Here is a 25,023-nt window from a genome sequence, read left to right on the forward strand (position 1 = left end):
TCATGCCATTTTGGATGGTTTTTATCATCTTGCTGTCACACATCATTTTCATGGTAAATATCTGTTACACATGGAGTAACCTGAGAGCAACAACTCTCAACCAAGTCTGTCTGTGAGGAAAACCACCACGGTCTTACCTTGCAGTGAAGACCAGACAGATTTTTGAGGAAGGGCAATATATTTTATTTGACCAATCACTACAGCTGGAAAAAACAATCAGCTCTTGAGCACATATTCTTCTTCAGGTTGGCAATGGTCTAGAACATTTCTAGCTACAGTAACACTTCTTAATATTATTTATATAAATCAGTAGCTTTGAGTAACAAATGGGGCATCACATACACATTCCTATCTGATCTCAGAGAGAATGAGGGATATTTAGGACAGGAATCATTATTACACAATATTGAAGAAGATGAGTAATTACATAGCTTCCACTCCACAGAGTTAAGTTTCATTCTTATGAGTTTTGTTGTTTCATCAGTCGTGAGAAGTCTGAGTATTATTTCCATAAGAGGAGTCTTAGGAGGGGTTGCCTAGCTCTTTCCTTGGTGTAAACCAGCAGTGCACATAAACCACTCACACGTTAGGTGTTGTTTAATAAGCATAATTGTCATCATTTCAGCTTGAATGAAATCACAGTGTACTTACAGGCATGTCTTCCCTTCAGTTTGCTCATAAAGGGAATTTGCAGCGTCTTGAGCTTGGCCAGCCTGTTTCAATATTTTAAACCAGTGTTTTCTCAGCCTTTTGGACATGTTTAGCTACATAGGCTTAACGTGAAAGTGGTTTTTACCAGTTCAACTCATATTTGTGAACAAATTACTTGAGGCTATTCCAGAACTGAAGTAGTATTATAAAAGATGAGGATAAAAATAGTTCCAATACAAAAATTAGGCAAGAAAACTCAGAGCTTTAAGATTTCTTTGAGTCTTCCATTCCTAACAATGCTTAAATAGAGCAAAAATGTGCGAGTCCAGGCTTTTTTTTTTCTTTCTTTCTGTTTGGCAAGTCACATTTAATAAATATGTAGGAAAAGCTGGTGGGAAGGAGGGGAGGAGACCCAGACTTGAACGCCAGCTTTTCTCCAAGGTCTCATATTGCAGAGCACTTAGATCAGTAAAGTGAGCGTTAGCAGGACTCTCCTGTGTTATTGGATGTTGCTAGTCTAATTTCTCTGGAAATGTACTTCCCAAACAGTCCCAGCTGTCCCAGGAATGCAGTTTAACCATTGTTGTTCGTAGTTCTCGATTGGAAAGAATTAAAAACTGTCATTCTGACAGGAGATTTATGCACTGAGATTACAGAGATTGAATACCAGGAGTTAGGTGAAGTTTGTGCCTGCTCTTGAACTTGGGTAAGATTGTCCCTCCTTTCTAAACAGACTGACATAGTACTGTGTTTTATTCTCTGTTTAAGAAGAAAGAGAAAAAGGATTGCTAATGTAATAACAACATTTGCATTGCAGATGATACATTTTTGTTGATTGCTGTTTAAAGCAGCTGCCAAAAAATCTCAGAGATGTGGAATTCCAAGGAAGATGAAGCTGAGAGAACAGACATTATATCTATACTCCTATTTTAGTGTCTCAGAAGGATAAATTTTCTGACTATTTCTTTAATTATAATAGGGGGATTTCAGTCTGTGTTTGAATCTAATTTTGAGGGTTCCAAACAGTAAGGTTCTTTTATGCCACCATTTGTTAATGCATAATGGTGTCAGATGGTGTCAGACTTCAAATTCTTATAAGAACTGATGCACTTGCATACAGTTTCTGAATCCATACTACACATTTGGGCACCTAGATGGAAGAAAAAAACAGTTTATTTTTCAGGCAGCACTGTCTCAGGAGTAACTATTTTAGAGTCTTCTGGTTAGTTGCTGTTGAGACTTAAAACTCCCCTACGAGCAGAAGAATTAATGTGCCTCTCAGCACTTCTTACCTACTATGTTTGATTGCTTAGACTGTGCCAGAAAGTTCTGGGCTTGCATAAAAAATGTGAATGTTTTTTGTTTCTGTAAGTTGCTGCAGCTTCCATGCCGTGAAATACGTCAGCAGTCTTAATTTGATCATTAGTCTATACAAACAGAAGAGCTGTGGCATCCAAAATCCCTTTCCCCTAGGATAACTGTATGTGTCCATACATTCTTGTCTAGTTGGATGGAAAAATGCACAATTTCAAGGGGGAAGAATCATCATGCCCTCAATGCTGCTGTAGTGTTTATCCTGGCTGTCCCAGGGCTACCACTCACACACAGCACAGGATGCTGGCGAGGAGTTTCTGTCTGCTTCTCCCCGAGGCAGCCACAGTTCCAAAGGGGCTGTTACAGAGGCAAAGCCAACATCTTTACAGGTGGGGACTAAGCCTTCAGTGGGATGAAGGAGAGAATTGGAAGGGTCAGTTTTCAGTAAGAATACTCATGGATTGAGATAAAGGCAGTTTATTAGGCAAAGCAAACCTGCAAGCAAAGCAAAACAAGGAATTCATTTGCTACTCACTTTTGGCAGGCAGGTGTTTAACCATTCCCAGGATGAAGGGCTCCATCACATAAAATGCTTACCTGGGAATACAAATGGTGTAACACTGAATGTCCCCACCTTCCTCCTTCTTCCCCCAGCTCTTATTGCTGAGAACAGTCCTATGGTCTGGAATATCCCTTTGGTCAGTTATCCTGTCTGTGTCCCCTCTAGCTCCTTCTGCACCCCAGCCTGCTTGCTGGTAGAGCAGCATGAAAAACAGGGGCAAAAAATGCCTTGACACCATGCAAGCACTGCTCAGCAATGGCTAAAGCATCCCAGTGTTATGAGCTGTGCTTCCAGCACAAATCCAAAACATAGCCCTGTTCCAGCTACTATGAAGAAAATTAACTCCATCCCAATTAAAACCAGTATATTTAGGAATGGATTATTCATTGGAGAAACAGCCTGTCTCTGTTTTTGTGCCATATTTAGGTAATTCATTAATTAAAAAGTGATGTTTATAGTTATAAGAGTATTTTGTTATAAGAATATTTTGTACAACCCTGGTGGAAGCAGAAATATGCAATCAAAAAATAATCTATAGTTAGTTGTTGGCAGTGGCAACACCAACAGCTCAAGAGCAAACCAAACACAGAATTGCAGTTCTGAAGAGCTTGAAGCCAGAAGTGCTTCCTAAGGAAGCAGCAGTCAAATAGCCACTACCTTGTGTTGGTCTCTAGCCCAGTTCTCTTTGTCCTTTTGTTTTATTTAGCTGCAGGAAAACAAATGAAGTTGCTATTATCCAAGTGTGTGACTATACTTCTTTTCCCTTCTTTAAAAGAAATTTTTCTTTGGGAATAACTAGAGGGCTCCTAGGGCACTACTGGGGGATGGACAGGGGGCTCATGTTGAAGTAGAAAGTGATATTGAGCTCCTGGGAAGGTGCCCATTATTTGTCAGCAGTATTTGTACATTTAAAAATCATGGGAGCATCATGGGAAAAGTAGTCAAGAGATGAGAAGCAGCATCCTCAAAAGGAGCACACAGGGAATCAGAAGGCCTTTCCTCTCTTTTCTCCTTTGCCAGGAATCCTCCATGCAAATAAACTTCTCAATGTCTTCACTTTTCTCTTTGTTTCTTACTGCAGAATTCTGCAAAATATTGTTTGCAATATTGTAGAGGTCTGCAAAGCATTGTGAACTTTAAATGCTTTATTGTGATGATAACTTAAAAATATCACTGTGACACAGACTGGTTTTTTGCTCTTTTTTCTTCTGTTTGGAAAAGCTGTAAGCTCCTAGTTGTGAGTTAAGATTTCAGCAAGGCACTTGAGCACGCATTTGAAATTAAGCATGTGCATTAGTCCTTTTCTGAATACACAGAGTTATTAATTAGGGCTTGTAGTAAGACTGATTGTCTGGAGTATGAATAGAATGTGCTTGAGGGGGGGAGAACCCTGCTTTTCAAAACCATGCATATCCTGTTGGTAAAAACTAATAAATAAAAACCCTCTAGTTAGTCGTGCACTGGTCTGACCTCCCACTCTCCCCTTGCTGTGGAGGACACTGAAGTAGGTTATGATCAATATGGTTAGTGCAGTAAGCTAATGTGATGATGCTAATGAGCCATTTCTTTATAATGATCAGGTTCTCCAGCCCTGCCCAGCAACATGGTATATTTTGGAAGCTCTCAGGATGATGAGGATGAAGAAGAGGAGGAGGAGGAGACAGAGGACACAAAAACAACCACAAACAATGCTTCATCATCATGCCAGTCAACCCCTAGGAAAGGAAAAACACATAAACACGTACCAAATGGGCAAGGTAGGTCCTAAGTAGTGCTGTTCTCCTGCACCCCCCAGTAAAGAAATTTATGAGCTGAATGTGCTCAGTCCTTGTCTGTCCTTCTGGGTCTGATTGAAAAAGTGGTGGAATAAGATGCAGTTTTAGCATCTTGTGCTTTAACCTCTTTTTTTCTGATTATCTGAACTCCATGGCAGAACTACTGCAGGGCTGGAATTACATACACACACACATGTGTATATACTGACATGGGGGTCAGTCTCTTCTCCATGTAACAAGCAATAGGACCAGGGGAAATGGCTTCAAGTCACCAGGAAAGATTTAAATTGGGCATTAAGAAGAATTTCTTCACTGGAAGGGCTGTCAAGGCTGCCCAGGGAATTGGTTGAGTCACTATCCCTGAAGGTATTTAAAAGTCATGTAAATGAAGCACTGAGGGACATGTTTTAGTGGTGGACTTGGCTCTGTTAGGTTTGTGGTTGGATTTTGATGATCTTAAAGATCTTGTCCAACCTAAAAAATCCTGTCATTCTATGAGATGTATTTATACAGGTACACACAGACACACATGGACACAGTCACGCTCTCTGGCTTTTGTGAGACTGATGTTTAATGTAGAATGACTTTATTTGATCAAAGTTAAATATAAGCATTCATAAGTGTTATCAAAATGCGTGCCAGGGGCAACACTTAATTTCTCTTATGCAGTACTGAGACCACACTTGCAGTAGGTTGATACCACATTCATATTGTTGATTGAAAAATTTTATGGAAGAAACTTTTTCAAGTCAGTTATTTCTCTGCAAATCAGCAAAAGCTGCATTAATTGCACAGTAATTGTGTCACGATGTCCTCATGCCGTATCTTGAAAAATGGATCCACATATATTGCAATATTGCCTACTGTATAATGGAAGATTTAAAGCTGTGATGAAAATTTCTTGAGCCTGCTGTAATGCTCCCCTGCCAGCCTCCTGTATGATGTGGTTTTTGCTCCAGCAGGAGCTCTTGTTTCATAACTGTGCTATCTCTGTCTCACATAGTTTCAAAATGTAGCCTATGCTCTCTGTTCCCTTCCTCACTATTAGTTTTCCATGAGAATCTTTCTTTCTGGTGACTGCCCCTTCAGCTCTTATCCTTTTAGTAGGAGGACTGAGAGGAAGGTGTCTTCACAGTGCACTTTTTCAGAGGTGACCTGTGCCTGCTCTGTTTGTTCTTTCATGCTGCCTTGCTCCAAAGAAGAGATTAGTAAATCCCAATTACTTCATTGTGCTGATCCTCATCTCTGCCTTTCAAAAGGGAGTTTTCTATAAAGGGTGCCTTTGTTACATATGCCAAAATTTTTTTCATGACTGCATCTGAATCTGTTTTTATTGCACACCCAAGCTCAAAAACTCACTTTTTGTGAATGATTTGTGGGTAATTGCAAGGGGATGTTGTGCCTAATAGCATTTCAGCTGTCAGCTGTGACCAGGAGCTTTAATGCTTTACCAGCCATAGATCAAAACTTGGCATTTAGGATTGATTTCTAAGTAACCCCCCCAAAATAAGAGGCACAAAACTCTGCATAGGGAAAATGAGGCTGCACGTAACAGAGCTGCTCCCTTAGAGTTTTAAATGTGATATATCACTGGAAAAGGAGCTGATGGTGTTCTACGAGAATGTCCCAGATGGCAGCCACTTTGAAATTAGCTCAAAACCAGAGACACCTGAAATCTTAATTGGGGGTAAGTAAAGGCAAACATAATGAGCCATATAATGGCTTCATAATCTTTATCAATATAGATCAGAGAGAGTGTAAATGAAGCTGCTGCTTTAATAGAGCTGCAAAAGACCTTTATAAAATACATAGGAGACAATGTGAGATGTTTTGACAAAGGTGAAGAAACAGGAATTCCCAGAGAAGACAGCTGCTTCTCCTTCGTCATTGTAATTTCTTTTTTCTTCTTCTCCTTTTTTTTTTTTTAATTAAAATTTCCTTACCCAGGGGTATTCCCATTCTTCAGTGTCTGTTATGTTGGTTGACAGCCAATAGTATTTTTGTTTCATGTGAATGAAGTAGGTTCTGGTTCCTGTGTGTCTGTTTTAAATGAGACCACACACAAAGGCAGACCAGGGACGGGTGCAGCAAATGAACTTAATCTAGCGTGAGAGTCTATTTTTAATGAATTAAAGTCTTTTGTTTTTAATATACAATGTCTACTCAAGCACTTTGGACCTGAAAATGCTAAGCATTTGCTATGACATACAACAACAAAAGTTCAGAGCTTGATTAATGTCATTAGACAGTGTCAAATGATTGCTTTCTGCTCAGTAGGGGCCAACAATTTTTCTGGGCGAAGTCATTTGTCAATATCCTCTTCTGTCGCCAATATGGGGTATTATTAAGGTTGTACACCAAACTATTTGTTATAACTGAGCCTGTTGAGCCACCTTTTGGAGAGCTGACTCAATCTAGAGTGCCTCAGTGGCAATGGGAAGCACGTATAGCACGTGGCATAGCTTGCGGCACAAGATTAAATAATTGGCTCAACTGACTTGTTGCCTTCCAACCTTACTGCTTACGCAGATACATTTAAAAAATCAAATTGTTACCTTTTCACCTTCCTTTCCTAGTGCTGCTGATGTGCTGCACACACATCCAGCTGTAAAAGAGCAAGTGAAATGCTTGGCAGGAGAAATGTTTATTCCCTGCATTCATGGGAGTGTGTAAAAGGTAGTGTGCAAGTCTTTCCAGGGAGATATTGGGTCTAAATTGCATCTCCCTGCTGCTCAGAGGAAATTCCAAGTTGTAGGTAAGAGAGTAGGCTTAGGTCTTTGTTCCTTTAAACCTAATTCTTTGAATTCCTTGCAACTAAATAAATTCTAGTTTGATTTCATTCTGTGGCACAATGGAAGGTTTTCTCTGGCTCCTGAAGAAAAATGTTTGCAAGTGCCAGGTGTTTTGCAAGGCAGGCTGTGATAGAGAGCTGGAAGGTGGAGCTGGGAAGTTGTTGGGTTATCAGTCCCATCTCAGGAGCAGAGGAGGATAGGCATTACTCTACTTGAAAGGGCTTGTGGGCTGGAAAAGTGCCTCAGGAGGAGCAGCATACGCAAATATAGCTGTGTAGCAACTTAGACATTGCATGCAGCAGGCTGTGGGTCCTCTAATAATGGTTGGCTAATTTTCTCAGGAAGAATGATTGGAGAATTAGATATCTCTCACACCAGCCCAGCAGCTCAAGGGTGGAGAGGAATGCGCATCTGGGCCAGCATACCTGGGAATGTCCTGTTGTCTCTGGATGCCAGAGACAGACAATTAAGTTCTAATCTACTTTTAGGAAAACAGAATTAACCATCATTATTTTTAACCAAACTTCTTCATGAAGGGCGGGTCCGGTGTCCTTAGTGGGAGTTAACCCAGCTTCAGTGTGCCAGCAAAACCTACAGGGTCAGAAATGGTTGCTGGATCATGCTGTGTTTTGTTAACATGACGAGATAAAAACTGCTCTGTATGCCTTTTGCCTGAAATGAGCAGGGGAGAAAATTGTAGAGATGCTTCTTTTTTTTTTCTCGCTTGGGGCTTAAATTTCAAAACAGACCTGGCAGTAGTGCATAGTAAGCAAGTATTGCTAGAAACACTATACTCTGCTTCAGTGCTGTCCTACTCGCTTACCAGAAACACAGAACATTTCACTTCTCAATTTGCAATGGATAATTTAGCAGAGTAATTTCCTTACATGTGTAGCAGTACAGAGATGATGCAGGAAAAGATCGTAGACTGCTTTTTTCTTATTTCAGGCTATAGTTCAATGCAGCATTTGTGTATCTCGGGCTTGAATGGCACATCTTTTACATACATTACTGTTTGAGTGTGCTGTGAGAAAATTCTGATTTATGGTTGGAGTTCTTTATTTAGTTTTGGTTCTAACTAAATTTGGTATTTGTGAGTGGGTACATGAGACAGAGCCTTAGGCTTTTACATAATTTTTAGTTAAACTAATCCTGAAGAGGTAAACATTTAGAAGAAAAATATATTTTAAAGAATGAGAAAATTTCAGGCAGAGTGCTGCAATAGTTAATGGGTAGGCAATTATTTTGATGATTTACAGCCTTTTGTTGAAAGACCATGGAACCAGTAATTGTTGCAATAAACATTTTTGCACATTTAATTTTTCTGCAAAAATATGTAACACGAAAATTACCCGGTTTGCAGTAATTTGCATACTTAAATATGCAAATCAGGCACAACACATTTGGGGATTTGCGGATTTTCAGTAGCGAGATGTATGACCTGTGGAGAAGAATAGGGGAGCTGGAAGTTGCTCAAAAAAAAAAAAAATTGAATTGTTATCCTGGTGTGAGACTCGTGATAACAGACAGACACTTCTTGTATGGACTTGCTGCTTAGTGAGTGACCCTTTTGATGTTGTTTGTGTCGTAATGGTTAGGTGAGAGTAATGAATTTGTGCTGAGACGAGACACTTGGTATTGAATTTTTGCAAGCGGTGGCGCGGTGTCTCATACCAATAACGCTTCTCCCGGTGGCCCAATATATTCCTGTGCGTGCAGGGCTTGAGCTGTGTTATTGATGGTGTCAAAAAACGAATTCAGTGTTACCCCTCTGCCATGGCTCTCCTCTTTGACTCCTGCTAGCATGCAGCTATGGAAATTTTCGTGCAGTGTCGTTCACTGAGAAATTGAGTGGTGTTGCATTAGGTCTTGGGAAGTGCAGAAAGAGCAATACCACATGTTTTCATATGATGTGGTGCTGGCCTATTCTTCTGAAGTACACCTTTGCTCCTGACTCTGAGTAGGCAGAGCATGTTGGGGGGCTCCAGAAGACAGCTTCTATCCCTGGAAATGATTTATGGAAGTCAGAACATACCCAACATTTAAGGAAAACAATTGGCAGTATTAAAATACTGTGTTTTATGGAAGTATAAGGTTGTTTTAGTTCCTCTGGGAGGGGAAAAGAATTATTGCCTGGGTCCTTTAACACAGTTTGAGAGCCACGTAAATGTTTTCACAGTGACTTAGAACTGAATTAAAGCCAGAGCAAGAATGTTTTTGTACAGTAATGGATACTCATGCCAAAAAGTTGATTAATACTACATCTCTTCCCAAACATGATGTATGTAACAACATGAGGCTTGCACGGGAATAGCTGGCTCGGGTTCACAATATTGGCAAGGCTCCCTTTTCTCCTTCTAAAAACAAAACTTCTCCCTTTCACTTCTATCTCCCCTCTGTTTTCTGGATGGTTTTATGAATGTGCAATCACTTGCTTTATGCAGTGCAACATGCAGCACGTGTGTATGTGTTTGGTCCATGCCTTCATCTCCCAGCCACTGGCACACAGCAAAAGGGTTCTGTAGTCTGCAGTCCATATTAAACCTCCCCAGTTATCTCAAGTATAAAGCATATCAGGTGCAAGAATAACCTCCAGGAAAGCTTGGGAAACAAAGCTTTGTCCACAGAGTCAATAGCTGACTGAACCCAATCCAGTAATTCTGCTGCCTCCACAGTGAAAGTCTGATTATTGTGCATATTATAAATTAGCTTCTGAATGGCTGGCTGGATCCTGTGAAATGTTTGTGTGCAAATTAATTTGTAGGAATACTTCCAAAAATTGCTGAAAACACATTATGTTTATCGCCCACTACTGTTTCAATTCCTGTAGTAAAGGCTTAGTTAATCTGTAGTAATCGAGCACATCTGTGGCTTTACTTGACAAAAAACTTTTTTAGACGTTATTATAGCTGCACCTAATAGAGGCACAATTTTCACAGTTTGCATTGGTTTGTGCAGGGATTCTTTATTACAGTTTCAAATGAGATACCCCAGAGTCCCAGTACAGGATCCTGTGTGAATCTTGGTGCCCGGGGTCTGGTTCCCCCGATGCAGGGAGCACTGTGATGCATCTGTGGGGATCATGCCTGCCATAAGGTTTTGCTCTGCTGCCATAAATTATATCAGTGGTTTTAAAACCCCTAGTGCTTGTGAGTTTTGAATGTAGTGGTTCAGTTTCTTTGTCAGCATTTGATCGTCCCTGCTAACCAAAAGACCCACAAGTATTTCACTGTGGGACTCTTATTGTTTCAGTTTAATAATAATAATAGCTTTGGAGGACACAGCATTTTGAGAATAAGCATTCAAATGGATACAAGTATAATGATACCCATTTATTCTATCTGGAGTGTCTGAACACTAATAACTTACTTACACTCTTAATTACTTGTTAGTAGTGCTTCTTACCTTTAACTAAAAGCTGTTCTGGAAATATAGAGTAAGGTAGCTGTATATAAAATATATATATAAAATACATATAAAATAATCATAATTCAAGACTACAGGAATGCAAGTTCCACCACTAGTGTAGGTTGGACTTGGTTTTATGTCTTTCTATCTTTTAGTGAAATTATTGCTTCAAGCAATAAATAAAGTGAAACCTTTATTGACTGCTCTTTAGCAAGGAACTAAAGTGAATGGGAACAGAACATTGGATATTGGCATGTCAGACTTATTTCCAACATGGGAGATTTTCCTGGAACACACCTCTCAGGGTTCGTAAAGCGTACACACCTTTCCTGATTTTCTGAGTGCATCAGAAATATTTAGGAGTTGGCAGACATGAAGGAGAATGCCATTTTTAGTGAGATGGGAGGAAAATTGTAGTCTCAGGGGTTTTTTCTGCCCCTAAATGCTTGGCTTGGGGTAGCATTTTGTAATTAATCAAGGTAACATTTAGTTAGATAGTTGCTCACATGATTTGAATGTTTGTGAATGATGTGTATGTTTGTGAATTTTTCAGAACTTACTATTGCAGAAAGGCTTTATAGCTAAATATAAAGTAGCTGGATATAACAGTAATCTAGGTGTTGCGAGAAACAAATACTGATTTTTATAGAAACTGATACCATCTACTGTTTAACTGGAAGACAGTGTGGCAAAAACTGTTTTGCCTCTACATCTCCCTTTGTTGTGTTTTCAGACACTAGCTTTTTAAGCTTTTCCTGTGAGACTGAACATTTTTTTCCTCCTGTATCTCTCTTCTCCCTTTCAAGAATCTTACAAATTAAGACAAAAGATAATTACTCAGAGGGTAAAACTGGCAGGGTTCCCACGACACTTAAATTTAATGAGCTGTTGCATATAAAATATACCTTGTCGTGTTTGCTCTTTTTTTTTTTTTTTTTTTTTTTTTTTTTGTGAACCCGAGAAGTGCACAATTTGGCTTTTTGGCTGTGTTTTCTGTTTTAGTAATCTTCGATTTTTAAAGTGGCAACTGATCATAGAAAATTAATCTCTCTGACTTTGAATGTTTCTGTAGGAGCAGATCAGTACATACGATTTGTTCCTTTCAAAGGAAGATGTCACTCTAAATGATAAAATACATATGAACAAGGCTGCCATTGGTTGGTTGTGCTATGTCTTATTAAAAATAAATAGTCATGCTTTGTGCCTCTGTAGTGCACAGTATCCATCTGATGTGAGAATTCCTTCCAAAGGAGGATGAATGTATTGTCATGAACTTCCAGAGAGGGGTTGGCAATTATTATCAGTTCCATCACTGGAAATGAGACACAAAGGGTTACGTGATTTTTTCGCAGAAATCACTGAGAAATCCTTGGCTGGCTGGGGCAGCACCAGTTGCTCCTGAGCTCAGGAGTGACAGAACCATGGAGAAATTTGTGGTGACTCCACTGCTGACAGCTTTTTTCTCATTCTTACTTATTTATGCAAGTGGGAAGGAAGAGAGGAGGAAAAGCAATCACAGATTTTTCTTTTTTTAAGTAATCTGCTTCAACACTTATGACTGACTGAATATGATAAGGGAACTGAAAATATGATAAGTGACCTGAAAATTAAATTTGTCAACAGTTTGCTGGAGTTCTGGCTCCAGGAAGCTGGATAGCTGCTTGGGAAGGTTTGGAGGTAGAGTGGCCTCAAAAGCAGCTTAGCTGCCTCTCTTCTGTCCAGCAGGATTGTGGTTTTTATTACTACTCTTACTGCTGCTCCTACTGTTAAAACTGTACATCCGTAGAGATAGCTAAACTTCACAACTCTTAGATAAGGTGTGTGTTGTAGGAATATCACCTTTAGTGACAAAAGAAGGTTTTCATTTCACAAGAAAACAGTAACTTTGTGCATTTAGTTACTCTCACAAACAGATGGTGTATGTTGTGTGTAATAAATAAAATGTTCACATAGTTGTGCTATTAAGTATTTATGAAGTTTCTTGTTTGCATCCTTTCCTAAACCATGTCAAAGAAAGACAGGGGTAGAAATTAAGAGCAAAAGGCAGGAGGGCATTTGCCATTGTGGATGTTGGATCACAGGTCTTGGGAACCTCTGTCAAGTGCTCCACTGAAGAGGGTGCATCACTGACATGAATTCAGCACATTTCTGATGAACAAACAGAGAAATGTGATGTGATTTTTTGTTTTAGCTTCAGCTTTCCATGTTCCCTGACAACAGAAGAGCAGTGACTCTTCTTAAATAAATTCAGCAGAGAGACAGGAACAAAACTTGTTTGTATACATTCACATAATATTTATTGTACAAAAAAAAGGTGTCTGTTCCGCACTTTCTTATCCCTTCATTATAAGGTTATGGAGCTCAGCATAGGTCCCAGTGTTACTTCATGTCACGTGTTCCAAAATGGTTTTAGTATTTTCCTTTCTTTGCAGAAGTACCTTTTTCTATTTGCAGCTTGTCTGCTATAGGCAAACTGCTGTCAGTTTGATTCAGCAGTTCGGGTACTGATGAAAACAAAACATGCTTTTTCATGGAACGTCTCCTTTCTTCTACATTGGTATAAATATAAGCCTTTTTTCTGTTTAGGTTATGTTTAGAATTCCCTCACTGCAAGAGCAAAAAAATATATTAAAACTGTCATAAGTAAAAATCAAACTCATAATTCTAAATCTAGGTCAGTCAAAACAGTAATATACCTTGTATGTTTTAATTTGGATATTGAAGATAATGTGTGCTAACAAGCAGAGAAAATACTGTAGTAAATCTGTTCATCTAAAGAAATATGCAAAATAGTGCTATTTCTATTTTGATTTAACTTCAGATGTACGAAGGCATTCACTAAATATCCAATACTGAGAGCAGAGAAAATTGCGATTTTTTGAATGAAGTGTTTGGTCTTGCATACTTTTTCTTTTCTTTTTTTTCCCCCTTAATAACCTGATTTTCTCTCTTCTCAGTTTTCAATGGGTCCAGCAAATCATCGAAGGAGAAAGAACCTGCTCAGAAACACAAAAGCAAAGAGGCCACCCCAGGGAAGGAGAGGAACAGCGAACATAAGGCTGAGAGTCGAAAAGACCAGGCTGCTGCTAATCACCACGCTACTACAAACACTGGCTCCTCTACGAAAGGGCTCACGGCTAACAATCACCACACTCTTCACAGATCGGCTCAGGACTTAAGGAAACAGGTAATAAGTTGTTCTCTGCTGTGGACACATGGGAAAAAAAGGCTTTTAAGGTTCTAAGCTCCTTTTTTCACTGCTTGGTGTAGATCGAACGTGGCAATCCTTAAAAGAATCCTCTGGAGCAGCAGGGAGTTAATTTTAAGTGATTAAAAAAAGGAAAAAAGAAAAATTGATACATGGGAAGTCCGTATAGAGCATGCTTTACAACCCTTTTTATTATCTGGTATTTTCATATGAAGGAATAAAGTTCACATTGCTGCTTATGAAACCTTTCTGAGTGGCACTCTGTGCTGACACTGCCAAGGCTGGCAGCACATGGAAGAAGGAGCTGATCTGTGTGGCTTATCTCACGGGTGCTGTGGAGAACCTGACATTACACTCAGGTGTCTTGGTTTGCACAGGGGCAGCACAAACCTCAGAGCCTGGGAAAAATGTTTTTCTGATGCATAAACAAGATGCTCCAAAATATTCCCTCATTCACAATGAAGGTACCTGGTGGGAGATGTTTTTAGAGTTCCATGTTACTTGGTTAAAAGTTAGCAAAAAAATTCAGCAAGAGATTTGTTTCAACCTAACTTGAATTCAGGTGTGGAAGTTTAGCAGACCAGTCTTCCAGTGCTTGTGACTGTCCTTATCCAGGCTAGGGCTGGGTTAACAGAGTACCTGCACCAGGACAGTGCAGTACAGAAAGCTTGCTGCACTTTAGCGTTTTGGGGGTTTTTGAGGGGAGGGGGGGAGCAAGGGATGTTGATTTGGTTGGTGGTAGGTGAGGTTTTTTTGTTGGTTTGTTTGGGGGTTTTTTTTTTGGAGGGTTTCAGTTGTTAGTTTTGTTGTTGTGGTGGTTTTTGTTTGGTTTGTTCTGGTTTGGTTTTTTTTGGTTGGTTGTTGGTCGGTTGTTTTGCAGTGATGAATTCTCAATGGACTGATTGGAGACAGTCTTTACTTGCTGGCACCTAAAGATTTTTCTTCTAAGTGGTCTGACCTGGTCTTCAGTGGAGCTGGAATTGCCATCTTGTAGAGGGCTGTCAAGGCCTTTGAATGACGCCTCTGAGTCGCAGGCTTGGAAATTAAAAATGGCAAAAAGAAAAGCAGTGATGCTCTTGCTGAAGAAATCTTTAATGCTGTGTGTTTCAGTGGTGGTTTAAGTTCACCTGAAATGCCTCCACCAAATTTGTATTACCTTCTAAATCAGATTTGAGATCCAGAAGGCTATTCACAGTGTGTATGTACCTCTCTAAAATGTCAATTCTTTATTCCACCATGGCAATTTGCCCCTATCTAAGCATCAGTGTGATTGTCTGCCTTCTTTTGCATCCTTTTGAATTTTTTTTTTGTGATTACCAGTATCTTATGATCCTTGCTGTGACATGCTCTGTCATGAGCTCATGGTTTTGAACAAGTTCCCAAAACATAAGAATGCAGTTCTTAATTCTTTTAACCTACTGGAACACTGGTGTGAAATGCTTTAAAATTGTATCATCAGAGATTGGTTGGCTAAAACTTTTGTGAAAGTCAACTGCTGCCTCTTCTGAAGGTAGTTCTGAAAGGAAAAAGACAAGTGTAGAACAGTTTTGTCCACAATCCAAGTGGTTTTGCTTCATAGAGTATTAAATGTTTTTGATTGTGTGACACACAATGGAGAAAAATATAAAGCAATGCCGTACAAGCAGCAGTCACACCACATGGACACATCAGCAAGGGTGGTCCCCAGGCTTCAGAAAATAAGGGGAGGTTTAAGTCAAGATGATGTGGGTTTTCTTTTTTTTTTCTTCCTAAGAAATGATTAGACACCTGAATTTCTTCTGCAACCCACAGTAGCATAAGTACTTTCTTGCAAATTTTAATGAAAATATGACTCTTGCTAATTAAAGGTGGATTATATGTTTTGCCTGACAGAAAGCCTTAGTTTTGTATACAACCCTAGACTTACCAGTTATGGGACATTGCTAAATTTCTCTCTGTTGTCATGAGTCTTTGACTTTTTCAGCATTTTCCTAAAGGAGATTTTTCTCCCAGGGTGTCAGCCACATGTTCTTCCTTCTTCCACTATTTATTTGCTCCTTGATCACTGCATTTGCATGGTTTATTTTTGTGTGTTTTTGTTTTGTTAAGTCTTACAGAAAATAAAGGTACAACACTAGAAAATGCCAGAGATTTTCTTTTTTACTCATTTTCTGTTTTGATGTCTTTCTTCTTCTGGTGTGCCCTTGCACTTGTCACAGGTTCCTTATCTCTTATGCTTTCTCCTTTGCCATCTTTCAAAGTCTTCCTACTTTAAAGGGTTGTGAGCAAAGGAAATGTAGTTCAATGGGGCCCTCTCTTGGCCTAATATGGTAATTTACCTCTGCACAACTCCTAAGCACAGAAATGTTTTTATGAATGAATTCAAATCAGTTGCATAACTTGGATTTGTTTGGTACCAAAACTGTTCTCGGTGTTGCTAATGTTGCTCTTATCACTGTGGTTGCTATATAGCAGGTTGTTTATTTTTTTGTGTATGGTTTTGGAGGCTGAATCCTAGGTGCTATGCAGAGGTGTGTACGTAGACCAGTTCAAATATAACAAACCAATTGCTGCAAGACAGTGCTGGTCCTGTTTTTGTTTTTGTTTTTTTTTTTTTTTAATAATAAAGAAAAGAAAAATATGAAATCTATCATAATATGTTTTACTCCAGGGCAAGTGTTCAGTGAAGAAGAGAAAAGAGTGGTCTGAAGATGTCAGCAAAACTAGGAACATAGGTGAAAAGCAAAGATGAGATTATTCATATCCTTAGTTTCACCTTTTGGCTCAAGACTTTACATCATGTACAGCTAATATCAGTCACTTTATTCCTACTAGGGGACACACTTAGTTGATGAATGAAAGGCTGTGGATGTTGTCCCCTGGACTTCAGTAACGCCTTTGACACCACCTCCCACACATTTTGCTGGAGAAACAGGCTGGTCAAGCTTGGATGGGTGCACTCTTTGCTAGGTTAAAAACTGTCTGGATGGCTGGGCCCAGAGAGTGCTGGTGAATGGAGTCAGATGCAGTTGGCAGCTGGACACCCATGGTGCTCCCCAGGGCTCAGTGTTGGGGCCAGTCCTGTTTAACATCTTCATCAATGACCTGGGCAAGAGGATTGAGGACACCCTCAGTCACTTCACACACAACACCAAGTTGGGCAGGAATATTTTGCTGAGGGTAGAAAAGCTCTGCAGAGGGATCTGGAGAGGCAGGAAAGCTGCCTAGCAGAAAAAGACCTGGGGTTGCTAGTTAACAATGGCTGAACAAGAGCCAGTCTGTGCCCAGGTGACCAAAAGGCCAACAACGGCATCCTGGCCTGTACCAGCCAGGATGATACCTGTGTGTGTATAGAGTGGCCAGCAGGAGCAGGGCAGTGATTGCCCCCTGTACTCAGCCCTGCTCAGGCCACAGCTTGAGTGCTGTGTTCAGTTTTGGGCCCCTCACCACAACGAAGACATTGAGGGGCTGGTGTGTGTCCAGAGAATGGAAACAGAGCTGGGGAAGGGTCTGGAGCACAAGCCTGGTGAGGAGCAGCTGAGGGAGCTGGGGCTGTTGAATCTGGAAAAAACAGGGTTCAGGGGTGACCTTATCATGTTCCACAACTGCCTGAAAGGAGGCTGTAGCCAGGTTGGGGGTCTGGTCCTATCTCTTGTTGACAAGAGATAGGACCAGACAAAATGGCCTCAAGTTGCACCAGAGTAGGTTTAGACTGGGTATTAGGATAAATTTCTTTGCAGAAAATGGGGGATTGGGGGGGCAGGTATTACAATGGCCTGCCCAGGGAAGTGATTGAGTCACCATCCCTGGAGGTATTTAACTGACCTCTTGGTGTGGCACTTAAGGACATGATTTAGTGGTGGGTTTGGCAGTGCTGGGTTAATGGTTGGACTCCATGATAAGTTTGAATAAAAATTCAAAATATTGTGCTTACCGTCTAAGATTGGAGGTTCTGTCTTAAAGCTGATGGTGCTCATGACATGTTTTGCTTTGAATAGAAGCTGTGAGGGTATTTGCCTTTTTCTATCAGCACTTTTCTGTTCTCAGCCCCTGTGTCACAAGGCCTTGCTGCAGGAATGCCCCAAGTGGCCCTTCAGAGTTCTGGTCACAATTTCCTCAGAAAAAATCATCAGCAGGCTGGAATGACAAGGTGCCTCCATGCAGCCTGACTGCTCACACTGAGGTTTTGTCTTGATTATACCTGACAGCTCAATAATCCAGCTATAGCCTCCTGAAACCTTCTGAAAACCTCCTGTAGAGGAGACTCCACAATATCCATTGACAGCTTCTTCCAATGTTTTCCTTTTCTACTAATGAGCAAGTTTTCCTAGGTGTGCCTCAGATCATTGTAGACATTTAATGAGATTTTTTTTCCTCCTGCTTTTCCCAGTGAACATAGAGAGAGCATTTACTTTCTCTTTTCAGAGGAGCTCCTTCTGCATCAGAATACTGTTACAGAGTTGTCCCATTGTCATCTCTTTCAGAGTAAGACCAGCTCCTTTGGCTTTTCAGCAACAATCTTATTTTCCAAATACCTGAACACTTCGTGTTCTCTTAGACTTTCTTCTCTATCTAAATTTTTCTCACAGTATGGCCCCAGCGCTGGGTCCAGCTCTCCTTAGGAAAAGCCTGTGCTCCTACCCTTTACTTTCAACATCCTTAATGATAGGTCTCAGAAAGTGATTTGTGTGCTTTGTATTGCCATTGCATTTTGCAGCTCACTGCAGTCCCCAAATGTTATTCTTCCCCTACATGTATATGATTTGTGCCTCCTAAATATAGCGCTTCCTCTTACTGTAGAAATGTTCTGAAATAGGTTCTTCAAGGTTTTGATCTTGTCCTGTGAGTGATTACAGCCTCTTCCTTCCAGGTGTGTTTCACTATTTTACAATAATGAAAATACTTGGTAGAACCAAGGGAAAGCCAAGTCCCCGCAGAAAGATACATGAAGTGTCCTCCTAGGACAACAGTAAACTATAGCAATGAAAACTTTTCTTGAGGATGACTTTATTTAGTCCCTCATGACCCCACTTTAGAGTAATTATGTCTGGGATGTGTCTGAGGAGTTTGATGGAATGTTCCAGGGGACAGTGACTGGAATCCTGCTGCAGCAGAGATGCTTCTTTACCTGCTCAGCCCGGTGTCTGTTGGAAGGTGATTAAATTTGATAGAGTTGCTATTTGACAAAAACCTGGGTAGATTTTGTTGGTTTATTTTTAACATTATTTTGTAATCATTTGTGTGTTTGCAAATTAACTGTTTGATGATTTGTTCCAAAATTATTTTAGGATTGGAAATTAGGTAGACTCTCTGTCTACCCTAACTTATTTCCAGGAGCCATGCCCTAAGTCATTCATGTACCTTCCACCTTACTGGGGTTCCTATCCTAGCCTTTTTGCTGAAATGGATTATGTTCTATACCTGATAAATATTCAGTCAGTGGCACTTCTGTGAAGGTTAATGCAAAAGAAGCAGGAACATTTTAGTCAGGCTATTTGTTTTCCTTCCTTGTGTGGTGCTTTATCTCTTCCATTGTTTGTTATCTTGTATTTTTAAGGCATTTATATATTTTTTTTCTGTTTTAGTTTCTTGCTAACTGAAGTTCCTTTAGCTCCTTGGCCTTTCTGATTTTAATATATGCTTTTTCTTTTTCTATATTTGCCCATAGTCCCATAATTGTGTTACAACTTCCTACTGTGATCATTTTCTAATTTTCCAGTCATTAGAGAACTTTGTGAACAGCCATAATGGCCTGTGCTTTTTACCTTTCCTCTAAGTAGAAATTGCTTTGGTTCGGATTTTTTCAGGTGAATTTTTCTTTTCTTTTGTTTTGCTTCTGGGGGCTTTTTGTTCCTTTTTTTCATTTTTTTCAAAGTCTGTTGTCCTTTCTCTACTGTTGTCACATCTTAGAAATGAAAACCCATTTCATGGTCACTGTCACCCAGATTACCTTCCAGTTCTCAATCAATTCTTCTTTATTAGTCTAGGTAAAATCTTTAATCATTGTTCCTAGCTATTTATAAATCCAGGGATGTTCAACACTTCTTGTTACTGCTGCAGGCAAGAGAGTGTCTCAGCAGCTCTCTACCCATGTCTGTTCTGCAGTATGAAGAAGTGCTGTAAGAGTTCAATCTGGGCCTGCATTTCAAATACAGAGTACTGCTTAAATTTGAAGGGAAATGGGTAAATGCATTTCTGTTTGCAAGTGTTTGCTTTCCAGATGATACCTCATGCATCTTTGAAAAGCTCAAGGTAAAACCTCATGTCATCAGTTAACTGGATTTTCCTTAAGTGTTTCTGCCTCTCAAGCACAGGAAGGACAAGAATATGGATGGCTTTTAGAAGATCATTACTCCTGCTCCAGTTTCTAGAGTACAGAGGAGGAAATGTGCATGAACATACTCACAAACACACACATGTATGTGTGTGTAGGCAGAATCTTGAGGTTCCAGTTCCCCTTCCACAAGTCACTGCTTGCAAGACCATAGCACAGTATTTTCTGCCTCTATTTGATCCCTATTAGATGTTATCTTTATTATGTAAGTGACTGCAGTTCTTGCATTTATTTGAGAGAAGCTGCCATGCTTGCTGATTTGGCAAGGATTTCAAAGTCCTACAGGAGAAAGTATTACAACTCTGCAGGAAGTGGTTTTACTCACCTGAGTGCTGATAAGGGGTGATTGTACTGTATGCTTTCACTTTGAGCACTTTTATCAATGTTTCTGACTTTTGGATGTGTTTTTCTGTGCTCACAGTCATTTAAGGAGGAGAGGAGTCAGTGTTTAAAGTTGTGTAAATGCTGAAATTTGTTTGAGTTTTGAACTTGAACTTCATTTTTTTAGTAGCAGGGTTTAGCTTTGGCAGTGCTGAGCTGTCTCAATTCACTTTGTAGATGGGGATTGCTTTTGGTCTTTAACACATCTTGTAGTTAAAATACAAATTCTAGTCTCATAACTCAATTTAAATGTCTAACAGAAAGCAGCAGAGTTCAGCATTTCTAAGCTCCATTGACACAATATGACCTAATAGAATATGTGTCAGTAACATTGCCCAGATACCAAACTTAAAAAAAATACATTGGACTACTGTATACATTTTCTTTTATTTCAAATTATCAACTTCAGCAACAACATGCTGTCCACGATTTAATATGTATGACAGACTGGATCCTTCATGGCCATGCTGATCTGTTGGGTGCATAATGTGTTCCACATATCTTTTTATATGAATGCATGGATAGAAGGTAAATTGATTTAAATCTTGATGTGTTTTTTGCAAATGTCTAGATGTCAGTTAGAGTAGATAATATATGCTGCCTATTTTGTCTGCTAAGAAGTAGTGAAATGTGTGTGCATGTAAGGAAGTTTGGTGGGGGAGAGAGAGAGTGTCTTGAGGGCCAGAAAAAGAGGTTATGAAGGTACTAGTTTGTAAATTGGACTGTCTGTGTTTTGTAATCCCGTAACAGCTTTCTGGTAGACAAGGACAGGGGTAGTGCAAGCAAGGGACCTCACCCTTCCTAATGTCAGAGGGTTTGTACCCTGTGAAAGCAAGACTGGGGCATTTCTGGTAAATTAAAAAAAAAACAAAAAACAACAACCTTTTTTAAAAATTATATATTATAATAGGCATTATTATAAATGCCTAGTCCCCTCTCTTACCTGTGTGCAAACCATTATGTGCATGATGTATGATGGGGCCAGAAGTCAGGACTGCAGACTATGGTTGCCCAGCAAATGGGAAACTGAGGCTGAGTGGTCACATTATTAACTTACTTTTCTATTTTGTGTTTCCTTCCTTCTGCTCCTCCTACAACACTTCTGGCAATTCAGGTTTCTAAAGTCAACGGGGTCACTCGAATGTCATCTCCGAGTGCAAATGCAGCCAGTGCCAAAAAGATGAGAGAAGTCAGACCTTCACCGTCCAAAACTGTGAAGTACACTGCAACAGTGACAAAGGGAACTGTCACATACACCAAAGCCAAGAAAGAACTGGTCAAGGAAACCAAACTAAATCACCACAAACCCAGTTCACCTGTCAACCACACAATCTCAGGGAAAATAGAAAGTAGCAATGCAAAAACCCGCAAACAGGTGCTATCCCTTGGAGCATCCAAGTCTAACAATACCGCTGTTAATGGTGTAAAAGTCAATGGCAAGTTGAACCAAAAGACATGCACTAAGGAGGTGGGGAGACAGTTAAGGGAGGGGCTGCGCAACTCGAAGAGGAGGCTGGAAGAGACGAATCACATGGACAAAATACAGTCGCCCACCAAGAGAATGAAAGGGGCCGTCAACTTGGCAGAAGCTGCCAGCAAAAAGGCAGCAGTAGAAAAGCCTTTGCTCAATGGACACCTTAGAAAGGAAGTGCCAGAGAAGAGTTTGGAAAGGAATAGGCCAAAAAGAGCCACTGCTGGAAAGAGTACGCCAGGGAAACAAGCACATGGCAAAACTGAAAATGCCTCCTGTGAAAATCGTTCTACCTCTCAAGCGGAGTCCTTGCACAAGCCACAAGACTCAATGGGAAAGCACGAAAAGGGCAGTAGTAAGTCTGGGTGGGGGATGCTGGGGGAGATTCCCATCCTTAGGCCCTCCACCAAGGAATTTCATGACCCACTGATATACATTGAGTCAGTCCGAGCTCAGGTAGAGAAGTATGGGATGTGCAGGGTGATTCCTCCTCCAGACTGGAGACCTGAGTGCAAGCTAAACGATGAAATGCGGTTTGTGACACAGATTCAGCACATACACAAGCTAGGCAGGCGCTGGGGACCCAACGTGCAGCGGCTGGCCTGTATCAAGAAGCACCTCAAATCTCAGGGCATTACCATGGATGAACTCCCACTCATAGGTAAGGGCTGTGATTCCTTGGCCTTTTGCTGCTGCTTCTGAGTGTCTGTATAGACTTTATGCTCTGTTTGCCTTTATGCTTAACCATACCCCTGATCAGGTAACACTGCAGAGCTCTGAATCTCTCTCTTTTTCCATTGGCCAGGCACGATGCAGGTAGGTTGTCAGAGAGCTTCCAGGGTGACTTTATATCGCCATTTTCCTCCCTGTTTGACCCAGAGGAAAAAGAAATTGCTCCGTGGGACCTTGGTCTGCAGATTTCAGAATCTTCTTCTTTCCCTGCTGTTTATTTATGTGGTTGTATGACTATGTATATTGATAGCCTTGTTTTGAAGGTTGTTTCAGAATATCTTTTGTACCTTTCCAAAGATGTTTTCCTAACAGGTTGCAATGCTGCCAGGCTTTAATGCATTTTTCTCCCCGCCTCTTCCTTTAAAAACATTTAACCAAAGGGGAAAGAAAATATCTCGGAACTGACTTGTGTTTGGGTACTCAGGCACTTAAAATCACAAATTCGCAGTGACCTGCTGACATTTAACAACCATTAAGTGTCAAGAATAGGCAGTAAAATGTAGTTGATTGCAAAATGGAGGTTTCATTATTTCTCCCAGCAGGTGTCTGCCAGGGCTAATGCCTGAGTGAGAATCACTTATTTAACAGAATTCTTGGTTTATGGTCTGCTGTCAGATATGACACGTGACAAAAATGTGACAATAGTTTGTAAAAACATGACAACAGCAGCATACAAATGAACTATTGGATGAGCTACCTCCATCTCTACTGCCTTTGCAGACACCACATAGTAAGAAACCTGTGTTTTTATTTTTTCTAAGTTCTTCCCTTTGTTTTTGAGGTGTTTTGAGTCACAAGCTCCCCCAGCCTGCATGTTGCAACTCAAGGCTAGATTTTTGCCTTAGAGGCATTATCCAACCCGAGGCAGCTTTCGGGGCTGGTTGGATTAAAGGAGACGCTTTTCTTTTTAAACAATTCACAACACTTCCTTCCCCCGCCTCCTCCTTCTTGAACTTTGTTTTATATCACATATGGTAAGTGAGGGAAAATGCATAAAAGCACACAAAATGATTGCAGACTTTATGGTAAACTGATGCAGGGCACAGCAGAGAAATAACAAAATTTCAAGAAGGAGCAATGATAGCTTAGCACTATATTGCAATAGCCATGCAAAAACGTTCAAGGAAATCTGAAAATTAAAATCACTCAAGCAGCAATAAATGAACATTTTGTATGCCTAATGTATGCAATGGTTGTATGCTAATGGAAAAGAATAATGAATTACATTTACATTGGCAAGAGAGAGAAGGAAATGTGCAAGACAGCTCGATTAACGCTCCTGGAACAATGTTAACTTTTTAATGAAATACCTTAACTCGGCATTAAGATGGCATTACTGTTAATTATTTGTATTATTTAAGCACCTAAGAGCCTAATGAATAGTCAAGGTTTCTATTCTGCTGGGTGCCATATAACCAGAGCAAACAGTGGTCTCTTACAAATTTACATCCTATGTATCCTTTCTGTGGTTAATTTCCTACCTATCCTGTGTTTAAAATCAAAAACAAAATGGAGAAAAGAAGCTGGAGATCATCAGTGCACAAAGAGGAAAAATCTGTTGGTTCTGTCAGAAAACATATAAAATAATCTGTGGTGATAAATGCACACTTATTTAAGTAGACATGCATACATAGCCCTTCTCTCCAGGCCAAATCACTGAAGTAAGTGGGACTTTTGCCAATGGCTTGTGTAGTGCCAGCTTTTGGTATTAAATGCATACCTGAAGATTTAAAATTTTCTTTTTTAAAATGAGCTTGCTCACTAAGCAATTTAAAAGTATTCCTAACTTAGAGGAAAATTAAGGCAATTAAAAAAAAAAGTTAAACACTGCTACTGCATAATGTGCTAGATCTCCTATTTAAGTCATTTTGCTATAGGTGCTTTTAAAGGACTCCTTTTTTTGTTGTTGTTGGGTTGTTTTGTTTTTTTTAAGTCTTTCAAGGAAAGTTTAAGCAGCAAGCTTAGGTCGATCCTGGAAAACATCAGTCTGAGATATAAATGCTTCTAAAAGTTATGACTGTGTGAAATGGAATTATAATTGAGAGCATTTTGCAAACCTTAGCTGTAGGCTCTGGTTGAATGAAGTGCTACTCAAGCTCTAATATTGCAGAGTGATTATGAGTGATCATTCCATGATGCAGGAGAAAATTGAATTTTCAACAGTGCTGAAACTAGGACCTTAAACTGAGTGTGTGCTGGAGAAAACATATAATGGTAAATTTGGGCCACAGTTCTTTCCAAGTTTGGAGTATGTTACCCAACTTTATGTAGATTGCTGAATCTGTTGGCGTGGAAAGCCATCTCTTGAGTTCCACCTTCAGCTTATTTGTGGCTTGCATGTAGAAACCACTGACCAAAAAAGTAACAGAAGCCATCTTGAAAGTTATGTTTCTATTATGTTATGTACGGAAGATTA

At 40.0% G+C, this 25,023-nt stretch overlaps 1 protein-coding gene across 1 annotated transcript in view; it reads left to right on the plus strand.

Moving 5' to 3' along the window:
• Positions 1–25,023, plus strand: part of JARID2 (jumonji and AT-rich interaction domain containing 2) — a 211,601-nt gene that overhangs the window by 161,875 nt on the left and 24,703 nt on the right. Inside the window, exons 5-7 of the mRNA XM_036378686.2 lie at positions 4,108–4,284; positions 13,460–13,689; positions 21,519–22,536. Of these exons, the coding sequence (XP_036234579.1) occupies positions 4,108–4,284; positions 13,460–13,689; positions 21,519–22,536 (1,425 nt within the window). The remainder of the gene's footprint in view (positions 1–4,107; positions 4,285–13,459; positions 13,690–21,518; positions 22,537–25,023) is intronic.

This window comes from Molothrus ater, chromosome 1, assembly GCF_012460135.2.
Source record: "Molothrus ater isolate BHLD 08-10-18 breed brown headed cowbird chromosome 1, BPBGC_Mater_1.1, whole genome shotgun sequence".
NCBI lineage: Eukaryota > Metazoa > Chordata > Aves > Passeriformes > Icteridae > Molothrus > Molothrus ater.